Below are 15,363 nucleotides of genomic sequence, written 5' to 3'. Positions count from 1 at the left end.
TCGGTGGTTTTCGGGGGTTGAGGGAAGGAGGGATGAGCAGATGGAGCAGGAGGGATTTTTAGGGCAGAGAATCTCCTCTGTGGGCTACTGTAATGGTGAATCTACGTCACTCCACATTTGTCCAAACCCATCGATGTCCACATGAGAGTGAACCCTAATGTCAGCCGTTGTCTCTGGGTGACGACATGTCACTGCGGGCTCCTCCTTTGCAGCACTCACACCACTCTGGCGGGGGCGCGGCTAGCGGGGGAGGCTGTGCATGTCGCGGGTCGGGAGGCAGGGCACATGTCGCAGCATCTAAGCCAGGGGCCTCCAGCTTTGTAAACAGGGGCCAGCTCACTGTCCCTCAGACCATTGGAGGGCCGGACTATAGTTTAAAAAAAACTATGAACAAATTCCTATACACACTGCACATATCTTATTTTGAAGTGAAAAAACAAACAGGCAAAAACACCCGCATGTGGCCTGCGGGCCGTAGTGTAAGGACGCCTGCTCTAAACTTTCCACTCAATTTTGCTTTGAATCTAAAACTCTAAAAGAGAAAGTCTATTAAACAAAAACACAAAAGATGTGAAAATAAAAATTATATTTTGTGTAGTTACCTTGTCATTCATCAAGTCTCTATCAGACAGTATACATATTTAAAATGAGTTTTCCTACAAAACCCATTTTAAAGGAATAGCATATACTTGATATTTTAAGCATAACACCCAGAGAACTTAAGAAAAAAATCTATAAAAAACGAATGCCTGGTCTCCACCCAAGACTGGTTAACTCAGAATCCCTAGGGGTCAAACCTGGATACTAGTATTTACTTTAAAGCTCTGCAGAGGATTTTAATGCATGCCCAGAGTAGAGGAACATGGCATAGAAATTAAAACAAAAGAGAGTGGAATTCAAACCCAACTCTGCAAATTAGTAGCTTTTACCTCGTTTGTAAGGTAACCAGTGACCCACCTTTGCTGTTTTTTTTTTTTTTTAAATGAGATTTATAGACAAGCTATTCGAAAAATCTCGCAGGTAGTACACACTTTAAAAGTGGCAACATCGTTAATGATCTCCAAGCTACGTGCAAAATGAGCACTGCTTTAAATGCCTGGGATGTCATTCTTATTAAAATCAACCCCAAACATTTGTGTTATTGCCATCTGTCAGATTAAGTTCTTATTCTACGAGAATAATTTTGTTTAGGACGGAACTCATAAATCATACCAATGCATCTTGCTAGCCTAGCTCTCCACTGCATTACTTAATTGCAATAAAACAGTACCTTATTAAGTTGAAAATAAGCAGGAAATATTATTGTTGTTCAATATTGCCTAACTGCATGTAAGGAAATGCAATAAAAATGATGAAAGGGATAGCAAGAAAAATAAAGACTGGTGGTAAGGATTCCACTAATTTCCATGGACACTTATATATTCATATCTAAGTAGTTCACTTTCTTCAACATGACCAAACTAACACTGTACACAAAGAGTCCAATGATCTGATTTCTGGCAGAAGGGATCAGCATAGTATTTAATTATAAAATCATTTTATGGAATAAAATCATTTATTTTGCTACAGCAAAAATGCCATTATATATATAGAAATATGAGATAGTCTCCAACTTAGAGAAAGTGGGAAGTTATGTTATCTCCAATTTGAGGCTAGTTTTAATATGCCTGCAATGAAAATCTTGCTGAAGACGTGTGTGTGTGTGTGTGTGTGTGTGTGTGTGTGTGTGTGTGTGTGTGAAAGAGAAAGAGAGGGAGAAAGAACATTTATTTCACTTTGCAATATAGACTTTGTTATTTTTTTAAGACTGGGTTTCCAGAATGGACACACACTTTTGACCTTTGTAAGAATATCATCATAGACCATAAACGGCTTTCTAGAAAACTTACCTCACTTTGCAAATCACACTGGGGCTTTCTTTACTGTGCCTCAATGCGCCGTGCAGCACAGGTGAGACACAGATAAATTAGACTTTATCTTTGGCATCAAGGAACTCAGAATTAGATGGGGGGCGAAGAAGAAAACTCGCAATGAATTACATTTTAATATCTGTGCAGAGGGCTGTTGCTGGGCTTTAATGTCTCAATTTCCTCTAGATTCCATCTCCCCAGATTGCAAATGGCATCTCAGAACAGGACTGGCTGTGTAAATTACATGGTGTCTACACTGATGGGACCAACAGCATCCATCTAATCTTCAAGAGTGCATAGCTCATTTTAAACAGCTGGAGCATTTTACACGGAATAGATCTGGTTTTAATAATCACTACGATGAGAGAGCCCAAGTTCCCCCACACAGTGGGGTAGGGGACCCCTGCACCCTGGAACACAGCGCGCTCCCCACTGGATCCGGGTCCTGCAAACCTGCCGAGATGGGCAAGCACAGGTGAGCACTCACGTTTGCAGCTGGGCGGCCTCCCCTTGTTACTCCACAGCCCGTCCTCCTGGCACACGGCCGCCGCCTGCTGCCCGGCCTCGAGCTTGAAGCCCTCATTGCATTCGTAGACCACTTTACTGCCCAACGTGAACTCGTTCCCCGTGAAGGAGCCGTTTCCTGGGGATTCTGGGATTCCACAGGACACAGCTGAAAAGAAATGCAACAGGTTTAGTCTTATTCCTGCAGGAAGTTATTTCTATTTATTAGAAATATGAATTATTATTTTTTCCTAGTTTTCATTGCAAACACTTATAAAAATTGTTAACTATGTTCCTAGGGTGTGGCATAAGTATACACATGCTCAAAATTTTAAGAATGCTAAAAGGTCAATGAGAAACAATGGAAACGTGGTCAGAAAATACCTTTATAATTATCTAGCCCGAGTTCTGTTATAAGGTAAATAACTTACCTAAGATTCTCAAAGCATCCATTATTACAAATATCATAGTTTATAAGTTATCTGCCATAAAACAAGGCTTGAAGACACAAGATACAGGAGGTGGGAAGGAGAGACCCCCCCAGGACAGAAGGGACAGCCCAAGGGAACCCAGATGGGCTTTTCCGTGAAAGGCTAAGCAAGAGAGAGACATGCACTGAGAAGGGAATTTTTTAAAGCAAGTGAGATGTGGGGAGAATTCAGTGTAAACACTTTCTTCTTAAATTCACTAGCTCCAATCCAGACTTATCTACGAGGAGTCAAGGAAAAAATTCTCAAGTTAAGTGACGGCACATCACAATAACAAAACAGGTGCCGGCAGAGGATGGCATTCTCAACAGTCCCGCAGCCACTTCAGGTGCTCTTGCTAGAGAAGAGTTCTGCAATAACTAAGTCAAGGGCATCTTTTTTCACTCAATCAACGTTAAAGATATTGTTCACGTCATGGATTTAAATTTAGATGATTTAAACTTTCTCGCACGTAGATTCTAATGAGATTACACGAGTTAGAGCTGGAAGAACTGCATAAAGGAATCTATAGAAGCATAATTTTACAGATAAAGGAAACTGAGAGTCAGAAAGATGAATTACTCGCCTAGCTAGGCACACAACGCCTAGTGAAACCTGTGGCCGGAGAGTGGATCTTACAGCTCTTGGCTGGGACCATTTTCTGTTCTGCAAAGTTATCTGTGGTTTAGTTGGAGTTCTTTTTTTTTTGTTTTTTTTTTTGTTTGTTTTTTATTTTTTTTGGTTAGTTGTTTTGGTCCTACTTTGCTTATCAGAATAGTAAATAAGTATAATGGGAAATTATCAAAAAGTAAAAGAAAATTAAGTGCTAGTTAGAGTCAAACTTCTGGAAAATTCAAGGTCTAAGAAATCTCTCGTGTTTAAATTCATGTACATGCATGGCACAGCACACTAATCCCTTTGTAGTGGATAGGGAAGAACAACCACAGATATGCAGGCATCATTGTGGGCATTATTAATAATTAGTTAAAATAATAATTAATAATCTTTGTGTTGAAGCAATGCATCCATGGGGAGACTGCTTAGCTTTTGGAAAAAAATGTTCATCTTAATTTACTGAATGCGCAAATGCCATAGATTTCATCATTTTCGATTCTGTTTGTGTCTCACAGTGTTCCAGTATCTAGTTTTCTCATCTCTTTCTCTCATATTGTGCCCAGATAATCATTTGTTCATGCTCACAAACCCTCATTTCCCTTCTGCTCACTCGAGCACACCCAGTATTCAGCTTCCTTAAAATTCTCATTCGGGGTTTGCACAGAATGAAATGGCATTTCTCTGTCAGGTGAAATGGGAAAGATGCCATTCCACAAACACATATGAAACCCTGCAGTAAAAGGATTCACATCCAGGAGGCCGAAACAGAAAGGCTTTATAGCTACACTGTTAAATCTGGAAGCATTTGAGACGTGCACCCTGATTCCAAGGACTTAAGAAGCCCCCTCCACCCTTTATGTTGTCTGAGCAACAACTGGGACTAATTTTTTGTTGTTTTTGTTTTGAACTGTGTTTTTTAATCTCCAACTATCTTAACAAAAGGCTATTTGATGGGATTTCAAATAGAGGTTGGCAACTATCAAAAGTAAAATTATAACCCTTCTGATTCAATGAAGACTAGTTGGCATAATTCTCATAAATTCAGGCTCGTGGGATGAAGGCAGTTTCCTGCTAGAGTCTAGTGTTCATTCATCTATGCATTTATTATCCAGATTTTGCATGGTTGCTCTGTGACAGACATCATAGATCAGTTTTTTTAAAAATGCCAATTAGCATTGGCATCATATGACACTTTCAAAAATTTGGAGAATTTTCTCACTTTTGGTAAATCTAAAGGGAATGAACTTTTGTGGTTGTTTTTTCTTTAATTGTACCAAGATAGCATTACATTTCTCAAGTGCTTAGGCAAATGATCACTCATCCATCCTTCAATTATTTTATGAGCACAGGCTTTAAAAGTCAGACTTACGAATTGGTTCTTGTTGAAGACTCTTGCTAACTGTGTGGTTTCAGTTAAGTTACTTAAAGAACATTGTCTCATTACTCTCAGGTTATTAATACCTTTTGGGCACCAGGGGCCGGTCTCATGGAAGACAGTTATCTCCACAGAGCAGGCGGGGGAGCTCAGGTGGTGATGCCAGCACCGGGGCAGCTGTGCATACAGACGAAGCCTCACCTGCACTCACCTGCCGCTCACCTCCTGCCACGCGGCCCGCTTCCTAACAGGCCACTGGTGCTGTCTGCGGTCAGGGATTGGGGACCACAGAGTCATCCCTCCATCAAAAGGTAATTGCAAGAATTCAATAGTATCAAATGTACAAACAATTAACACTCTACATTATTGAATGTAGGTATTCAATAAATGAAAAATTATTATATGCAGAATATTAACATAATTATCTGAAGCATGTAATCTGTATATTATGTAAATCACACCCATAATCTACACTTATTTCTTTTGCAAATAAAGGTATGAGTTGCAAGGACCAACTTGTTGCAATCTATTTATTAAAGAGAACAAAGACTAAGTCATTGGTGAGCTTATTGCTTTTACATCTCTCATGAGAGATTTAACATAAACAGAAGAGACGCTCCCACATTGCGCTGGCTGCTCTTTTCACCCCAAGCACCCTGATGCTGGTTTTTCCAGGCACATTTAAGACCACTCAACGCTGCTCATCCTCCCCTCCGACTTTTCCTTGCTCATTTCACACGACTATTGTCTGTAACCACAGTGCGTCCTTTTCTTTCTGCTGCCTCTCAAGTTCCAAGACCTGGCCATTCACTTTGCTCTTTTCTTTCCTTACTGATGTTCACTTTTCCCCTTAAAAGTCTCAGTGGTCCTTGAGGCTTTGGCTATTACCTTCAGACTCGTGGTTCTCCGGTTTTGGTGTCGGGTCAATGCACTTTCTGTCCCCAGCTGTCTAACGAGTTTCCGCCCAGTCTCCCATGGCAGGGGTGCGTGCGACCCAACCCTCCCAGCCAGCGCCCGCCCCCACCTCGGCCGCCCAGAGTAAGTGCAGTTGAGGCGGATTCACTGTCTTCACACTGACCGCTGGTCACTGTCTGTTTGTTTGAAAGTGGCGCCAGGTTCACCACCGTCCTCTCATTCCCACGATCCATATCCCCGGTCACGTCTCCATGATCTCAGAACAGAGCGTCTGTGTTTTCACGACCTGGACTCCACACCGTGCCGGGGGCCCAGCGGGGGCAGGTCGCCCACCGCGTGAGGCGCGGAGGCTACAGGGTGCTGGGTGGTGGGGTTCCCGTGACCCGCTTGAGGCGAGAGGGGTGTGTACTGGCCGGGTCCGAGCGGGGCATCCAGGAGTCATCTGACAGGCACCAAGGTGATAGCCCAGAATGGCAACGTGAGCCTCACATATGACAGGAACATGGTCCCAAAGGGAGGACCACCGTGAAGCCCAAGGACTGCAAGGATGGAAAGCATTGGTGGAACATCCTATGGGGAGAGGATGTGGGGAGAAGAATAGAACGATGGATTTGAACGGCAAGAGAGCAACGTGAATTCCCGCTTAGCTTCTGCCTAAGCTGCAATGAAAAATAAAATAGCGGTGTAGCCACTTTCTCAAACTCCGTGGATTTCTGAGGGTCTTAAGTGCATACAATGCAAGCATATTTCCATGTTCGATGGAAACCTGTATATGCATATAGGAGTAACTTTATATAGGTATACACAGAAACATTAGTCAAAACACTATGAAAGTGTTCTAGATTCCTATCTACAATTGGGTTCTACTATATAATATCAGTGTCAAATAGTCAGTAACTCAAGGCTGAGCTCTCAAACCCTATCTGCTTAATTTGGGTAGAATCTTTCATCATAACACTAAAGATGCCTGAACTGTTATAAATATGCATTTCCAACTTTATGTCTACCAGATTAGTCTTCATTAATGTTTACACAATTGAATTTTCATTTTAAAAATTACAGCGGTTCCCTGTTTCCTACAACATTGAATGTGAACTATCCTTTTTGGTCTTCAAAGCCCAGTAAAACCCTTCTTTGTCTCTTCCTGATTCTCTGGCCAGCAAACCCTTGTTAACTGTCCACTCAGCCCAGCCAGGCCATTGTCATGCCCTCACCTTCGCTTTTTTGGGGGGAGGGTTCTTCCCTTCTACCCAAAATGTTCTCTTTCTTCTGCACCTATTCAAGCCTTCTCTAGAATAGAAAATTCAATTCAACCGGTGTGTCCCAGTCTCACTTGATTGGTTGTGCTATTGTGTGCATTTTAAAAATTTAGCAAGTATTTATTTAAATAAAAAAAGTCTGCTTTGCAAAGTAATACATAACCGCACTTTCTCCAATTGTCTGCATCAATTTAGCTTGTGCAAAGTCTTCTTAAAATTACTAATTACCTTTTATAAACATCAATACTGCTTCAACAGATCTTTCCCTCCTGCCATCTGTGAGATCAAAACATTACTAAAAACCCTACATACGGGTGGATGCCCAACACACACAAACATAATTACATCTTTCATCATCAACTTTCTTGATACATGGAAAGTCACTACTTAATTTTCCTATAAGCATGACCTTATTTGGTGCCAATGGCTGTGGACTAGGCTAATTGCGAAATAAAAAAGTGCTAAGACAAAAAAAAAAAAAATTAAAGATAGGGTTGTAGATTTGCCAGGCAATAAATCACAGGTCTCTAGAAAGAACGTTTGTGCTGGGACTTCTCAAGCCTTCATGAATGTCTTCATTCCAGGCAACACCGATAACAAGCGCGCACTGACTCAGTGGTCCGGTGGGGCCTGAGACTGCTTTTCTCCCAAGCTGCGAGGGGTCAGAACCACTGGCAAGGAGCGAGGGTTTAGACTGTTCTAAGCGCACCGTGGAGGGCTGCTGAGCCTTCCGGCCACACATATTCCACAAGCATCTGCCGTGCGATTGACTGCTCTGCGGACGGACTGATGCCCTGGCAGGTCCCGGGCTTACGCTTCAGGCATCACACAGGGGCCGCAGCCCAGAGCAGCCGCCCTCCACCACTGCTCGGAAGGATTTGTACACCCCCAGCCTGTCTTAATGCCCTTTGTTCAACAACATGCTCCCTATAGGGTTGATGTCATGTTGGGTATGGGAACGTTCGGGGAAAGAGAAATGTGTAGGTTTTTTTTCTTTTTATGCAGCTAACTGTGTGCTAAGGTGAGAATTCTGCTCCCTGCATGGGGTCCCACAGCGTTAGACAAAACGAAGAGAGAAGCTGCAGGTGCAAAAATGAAGGTCTAGCAACCCCCATCAAAGCTGACTTTAACCCAACTATTAATAATAATAGCTTGTCAAGAAAAAAAAAAAAAACATGCTAAGCAAAAGAAGCCATACACAAAAGGTCACATATGGTATTACCATTTATATTAAATTTCCAGAATAGATATATTCATAAAAAAAGGGAATTGAACAATAAAAAATGCAGGCAACGTAGGAACTGGGTGCCAGACATAAAGGAAAATCACCCTTGCTACACAGAGAAGTATGTTCATGCACAATATGAGGCTTTCTCCTTTGCCATCCTTGCCCTTCCTCCCTTGCACAAGTTTCTCTCTGCGGCAACACATCACACGCTTTTTAAGCAGCACCCTCAGGACGGCCTGGCAGTTAGCAATCGAGGGGAATGCACACAGCTCTTGAGTGGCCGTGAAGGGCGGGGGGAGGGACAAGGTCTGGAGGGCAATTGGAGGGCACGCCGCTCGGAGCCAGGGCGGACACTTCAGGGCACCCTCCGGAGCTCTTGAGCCTGGCAGTGACAGCGGCCCGTCTGTGATTCGAGAAATCTCCCTGACTGCCGTCTGGAGATGAGCTGAGAGGCGCCCCGAGAGGAGCGGACATAGGAAGGCTGTTCGGGAAGTCCGGAGAAGGGAGGAGGGTGGGGTGGAGAGGAAGGAGGTGGCCGGACTTGGACGTGCGTTGTGGCCAAGGTCCCCAGGACGCGGCGGCGGCGGGTGGCGGGGATGACAGGTGGAAGCAAGAGGGAGAAGTGAATGGAGCCGCTGTGCGGACGGAGGTGCTCTTTTCTCAGACAGGATTTTCACATCAGGGCAAGTCCCCCCTGGCACTGGGACCCCCAGGGACATGGTGTTTCAAGTAGGCAGCTGGTCTTTCTCAGAAAGGGCAGGAAACAGATGAAGAGTATGAAGACTTCTAATATTCATTGTAACTTCAGCAAAGTGCTGTCTGAGTCTCTCTATACTTTGTTAAAAAAACCGTGAGGTTACATGGCTAAGACTATAAACTGAATAATGTATCCTACAAACTTTTCAAGAACAACCAATCCTCATCAGTCACTCAGTCTCTCCTGTGAAAAGACCTGTCTCTGTTAATTTACTAATTCGTTTATGAAAATATGGACCGTGGGACACATTTATTGCAGGAACAAAACACATCAGCACGTCATAGACTTGGACCCTCTGGAAGAAACAGAGGGTTTTTTCTTAGATGTATGGTGCATTTATTTCTCTCACAAAACTATCCTCATAAATTCATATGTTAAGGCTCCACTTTAAAGTTGTATTAAGAGCAAACATATTTCATATAATATCAGATATTTTAATGACATTATTTAGTTTGAATTATAAAATTATTACATAATTTAGAGAGAGCAAGTAAATATTATTCCTATTTAATATTAACTAATGTGGCTGAGACGCCATGGTTAGGCAACCTCAAGTAACACTGATAATTAGTGGAGAAAATGAAACTAAATAGGTAGATAAATACCTCTTATCTTTCTTTGAAAAACAGCCCATAAGCCATCAATTGCCACGTAACCAGTTGACAGGCTAGTATAATTTTTAATGGGAATTTTTTTTTACTGACTCCTTTTATTAACGTTGGAAATGGCGGGACAAGAATTCAGGTTTCCTGACATGGTCCACGTCATTTCTGAAAATTTACAATTTCACTCAAAAATTTCCTCATCATATTTAAGAGTAAAATTCAATAAATATTGTAATAAAAATGCAATGGATTTGTACGGTTTTGACATCTGCTATACACATTATCCTTTTTCTTTCCCTTCACGTCATTTTTTAGCATTTCCTCCCAAATTATTGCAAAATGAGTATGTTAAAGGATCGTAAAGGGCTGGAAATCTAGCTCCCTCCTCCTGGGCACATGTAGGAATTGGCGTGGGATTCCTTTAGGGACGGCACAGCGCCAGGTATCCTCTCTGACTCCTGACACTTTGTTATTTGTTGTTAAAAGTCAACATACAATTGTTTTGTTCAACAGACAGTTAGAAAGTAGTTAAACGTTTGGGTAGCTTTTCCTGGTCACCTGATTCTGGGTCCAGTTCTGGACAGCCTTGGACAGTTGAGTGCCTTGTTAACATTTGTGTGAATAAAACTAATGTGCGTTTGTCCGGCATCTTCATGGAACAGACATTGCAATAGCCAATCGAGCAAATGCAGGGCGATTTTCCTCATGATGGGCTTGACGAGGACCAACAGTAGGCATGGCACTTGATCTCTTACAGCCAAAGGAATGTGTGTTTGCAGGCAGTGCCTGAGTGCCCCAGAGATGTCTTCACACCTCCCACGTGACTCACAGCAGCCTGGGGTACCCTGGGATTTGATCTTCAGACCTTGCGTATCTCTGCGGATGGAATAGAACACACCACATTCTTCGCTTACAAGTAGACTTGCTCATAGGCACGGATGTGGCAGGTGGTTCGTAAGCACCTTGAATTTGATTGTCGAGGTGACCTGGCAGGGAGGCAGGGAGGGCTCCTCCCTCACGAACAGGATTAGGTGTCTCTACAAAGGGCTTTAAGTGGTGGGGTGGGAGGTTCATGCCTTTCTGCCACATGAAGACCCCAAATTCCTCCCCTTCTGTAGCACACAGCTCCCACCAGACAACCACCCTCCAGGTGCCTGGACCCCCAGCCTCCAGGACCATGAGAAAACTTCTATCCTATATAAATTGTGACTTCTATCCCAATTTATAGATAAACTCCTATCCTGTATAAATTACCTCATCTCTGGTATTCTGTTACGGTAGGTACAATCATGGATGGAGACACCTCCCCCCCTCGAAACAATTCACATTTTAAAATAACATTTAATGGAGAACACAATATTGTTCAAAATTCTCCATGCCTGTGACATAAAGGACACATCAGCATTGCCAATGTCTTGCAAGTGAAATTTCATCATCTTCGACATATAGAAAAATGTGACATGATGTGATTACAACAAGAAAAGAAGATTAAAGAATATGATCACTTTATTAGGTTTTGTTTCAAGCAATAAGTCCAAGGAATTCTTTCTGCACAATAGGGGCATCAGTAGCTCTCCAGGCATATTTTCAGAACACAGAGAAAATCTGGATGTCCTATGTGCCTTGCAGAATGCCTCTGCTTCCTGCCTGACACCTGTCAACTGAACGTGAGCAGAATCACTGTCACATGTGCACGTGTGTGTGGGGGGAGTAAAGATTTGGGTGGTCATTTCATATTAGTGTCTATTTAATAAGCTATGGGGAACAGGATGGAACTGTTGCAATCACATGGATTCAGATACAGCAGAGTCTGATTTGATACTTGTCTGTTTATGAATTGGGAAAATTTATCTAAATTATCTGAGCCTTCGATTCTCCCCCTGTAAAAACTACAAAATCATTATGTCCTCAGCAGTGTTACCGTGTTGGAACGCATGCTGCCAACTCACTCAGCAATACACCTGGAACATACGAAGCCCCAAGAAAAAGGGGGTGTTTATTGTTAGCATATTTTGTCTTGAGAAACAATCATCTTCCCTCAGACTGAATTTTTAAAAATAAGCACTCTTCAGGTTTTTAAATGAGGGTCAACTGAAAACTAGACACATATAAAAGAACACTTTCATCGTGGACGCACCTGGTGGTTAAGGTCTTAGCTCCTCACGCCACCATCAAAGTTGCAAACTCGGAAGCGCTGGACCAAAAGACACAGAGCCCCATCCCCAATGCTTTGGGGTCGGCAGTGTCTCCTCAGTCACATCAGATCTTAGCTTGCACACATCAGTACTGACCCAAATACACTGAGAGTGCTGCCCGCAAGGCTCGGAAGACCATAGACACAACCGGGTAAAAGGGATGGACGAAGTCACTGAGAAATCTCTCCATTTTGACATTATCACCTTTCTCAGGATAGTATACCTAGATCCAATACAAACCCCTACCATGGTGAACGTCCCTTTTACTTGGCTACCTGATTTAATATTACAAAGACCCTGAAAAGCATATCTGATTATTATTTTTTATTACTTCTAAGGAAAGTGGGCACTAGAGCACTACGCAAACTGCCCAGATTCTTATGAGTAGTAAATGGCTTTGTCAAGGCTCAGAGTGGCTGATGCCAAAGTCCACCCCTCGGTGACTCCCCAAGTTGCTACACTTCACCACGTTCACGTTTATTTTTGTCTCCAATGTCCAACTAGCAGCACTCAGTTGGTCAAACCAACAGGTTAGAAATGCATTTTCAAAATGTGATGCTGAAAACATAAAGGCCATGTGGAGTTTGAGCACGGGTAGCGATATTTCTGGGCTCTCCTTTGCATTCTACTTCTCCCCTTGTTTCATTTCCCAGGTGCGTTCTTAGGCTGATTACACCAGGCAACTCCTCGCTTGGTTCTCAGCATCCGATGTACCATTAACGCCTCGCCAGAGGCTGAGCCAGGGAACAGCAGCAAGGGAGCCCCGAGGGGCTCGACAAGCACGTCACTCTGTTTACACAGGTTTTGGGGATGGCGTGATGTCAGGCACTTCCAAGGAGCGAACGCTAGCATCGGAAATGCCCTTCCATTGCTTTGAAGGGATAGCCACGAGTGCTGTTGAAAATGAGGGCAGGGAGAGGGACTCATGATTTTCATTTTGTAGACAAAAAAGCAAATATACGAACAAAAAAAAATCCAGCAAATGCTGAAATGGAAAAAGAATGGGATTCAGCTGAGCTGTATCTTGGATATTCTGAGCTGCTTTAAAGCTCTTGAAAATATTTAGCACTTCAACACCCAAGGAAGAAAACCCTTATCAATTGGATACACGCAAGAAAACTATGAAAAGGAAGGCGGCTTAGCGGAGCTGGCAGGCAGGTGGCCGATTACAGGCGCTCCTCGATTATGACCGGGCAGCGTCCCGATAAACCCATCTCACGTTGAAAAACATCGAGTCGAAAACACAGTTAACACACTTAGCCTCACAACCCGCACTGAGCACCGCCGCGCAGTGTAGCCGACCTCAGGGCTCTCAGCACCACAGCGACAGTTGGGCCAACAAGAATAATTTTAACATGGTTTTTATTATTCTTGTTTGCAGATGAGGAAGCTAAAAGTCAAACGTCCTCAACAGGAGGGTCACATGGTCGGTAAAGGTCAGCAGGAGAGGGATTGATCCCGATCTCGGAATTAGGTGGACCGACTGTACAATCCCCAAGGTCAAACCCTGTAAGAATGTGCAAGGTAAGGTCAAGGGCAAATAAGCTCATTTCACGATAGGCTCCATGGGACGCAGCTACTTTGAGCTAAATGTCCTATGTGCATTCACACTCTGATAATTTAGAGTGCGGCTGACATGATGCTTGTAACCTGTCTCTACGTGTATATTACACACACACGCACACACACACACAAATATACCGTTACATGTGACGTGACGCTTTAAAACTCTAGAAATTTCTATTTAAACCTCAATCTCTAAATCTAAATTTCTAGTAATAGATTATTATCGTTACACACAGAAGATGGATAATTTCATAGAAGCAAATAAATATGCATGTGTGGAAAAAAAAGAAAACAAGGTGAGAGTCGTAATACTCGTCATGAACACCATAAGTAAAAGAGTTTTAAGATTTACAAAATGCCCTGATGTATTTATTTATGCCGGGACCCCAAACATAATCCTTGTAACTTTGGATGATGATGTTGTTTTCAAAATTAAAAGAAAAAAGAAACGAAGAAAAAAGGAAAACAATTTCCTTCTGAAAGATGCCCTCGCAGTGTGCAGATGTAATGTTTGCATGGTGACATGGAAATAAGTTAAACTTGGAAACCGAAGAACCTGGGTCCAATCCCACCTCAGATAACCTTGTTGTTGCGTTTCTCCGGGTAATGCCCACTTTGGGCACCATTAGAGTGTCTACAGGGATTAAAGAGAGACCGTGTTTCCCCCAAAATAAAACAGGGCCTTATATTTATTGTTCCTCAAGAAGACACCCTAGGGCTTAGTTTCAGGGGATGTGTGATTTTAAGTACGATACAACAATTTACATTTTATTCAAATAGAGTCAGGTCTTCTTCTTCTGGAACATCATCATAACTCTCCAAACCTCGAATTCCATCCTGAATTTCTCATGACTCTGTTTCCTTTAGAACCATTGGCCCCAATCTCTCATGTCGAACACTAGAGCTCTTCTGGGGTGGATGAGAAGGGCTGCTCATCTTCTTTCCCGCTCCTTGACGAAATGCATGGTTTGTGCAGATGCACTGGGTAGTCACGCCCATCACTAGGTCTTATTTTCAGGGTAGGGCCTCTATTACGCAAATGTGTAGAAATCCTTCTAGGGCTTATTTTGTGGGTAGGTCTTATTTTCGGGGAAACATGGTACGTAGACAGTCCTACGTAGGTCCTCTTTCTCAACCCTTCATTCCTTCTGTGCCGGCCCCTATCCTTTGTGATGCTGGACATGAGCAGAATACAGCCAGATACCTCTGCCCAGCTTAAAGTTCTAGCTTTAAGGACAGAAGTAATTTGTGAGAAAGATTGTTTTTCTCTATTCTTTATTGCCTCCAAGATGTTAGCAGGACATAAATATGGAACAGACAAGCTTAATTCCAAGCAAAAGCCATAGCTAATAAAAGGGGCCTGAGAATTACAACTTTGAAAAATAAATAGCCACTCGGGAATGGCTTCCTCCAGAACATGGGAAACTGGGAAGTCACGCACATCGCAATGCTCCAGTTTAACTGGATCTCTGAGATAACACCGAAAATCTCAGCTCTAATTCAGGCTTTTCTTCAAGATGAATGAGATCAATGTATTGATAATGAAGACAGCTGCTTGGCGGGGCTTCTTGCTTTAAGGCAGGAAATGAAGCCTGAGGACAGAAGATGTGCCTGGCTTTGTCAGGGACGCGATAAAAGCCCACACAGATTTTCTGAGAGAAATAATTTAAAAGGTCAAGCCAAGCGAGAAAAACAATCTGGAGTTCTCAGAAACCAATAAAACACATCTCACCTGTGACATTGTTCTGCTCACAGATGATCAGTAGTGAAACTTTATTTAATCCAAATGCTAATCACGAGACATCGAAATCTCCGGAAAGAGCATCGCTCAGAGATGTAAGCTGGGCTCGGCCACCAGGAGTCACAGGATTCTAGGGGAGTTTAGAGCAAGTGCCTCCCAGACTGACTGTGTTCTCCCGAAAATAAGACCTACCCATAAAGCAAGCCCTAGCAGGATTTCTAAGCAT

At 42.9% G+C, this 15,363-nt stretch overlaps 1 protein-coding gene across 2 annotated transcripts in view; it reads right to left on the bottom strand.

Moving 5' to 3' along the window:
• The window catches only part of CSMD1 (CUB and Sushi multiple domains 1), a 1,569,742-nt gene that overhangs the window by 72,198 nt on the left and 1,482,181 nt on the right, over window positions 1-15,363 (bottom strand). For both annotated transcript variants that reach the window (XM_020282735.2, XM_075997279.1), the window contains exon 50: window positions 2,398-2,583. In XM_020282735.2, the coding sequence (XP_020138324.2) occupies window positions 2,398-2,583 (186 nt within the window). The remainder of the gene's footprint in view (window positions 1-2,397; window positions 2,584-15,363) is intronic.

This window comes from Microcebus murinus, chromosome 24 (genome assembly GCF_040939455.1).
Source record: "Microcebus murinus isolate Inina chromosome 24, M.murinus_Inina_mat1.0, whole genome shotgun sequence".
In the NCBI taxonomy this organism is placed as follows: Eukaryota; Metazoa; Chordata; class Mammalia; order Primates; family Cheirogaleidae; genus Microcebus; species Microcebus murinus.
Note: the sequence above shows the minus strand (reverse complement) of the source record. Positions and strands in the feature narration are given on the sequence as shown.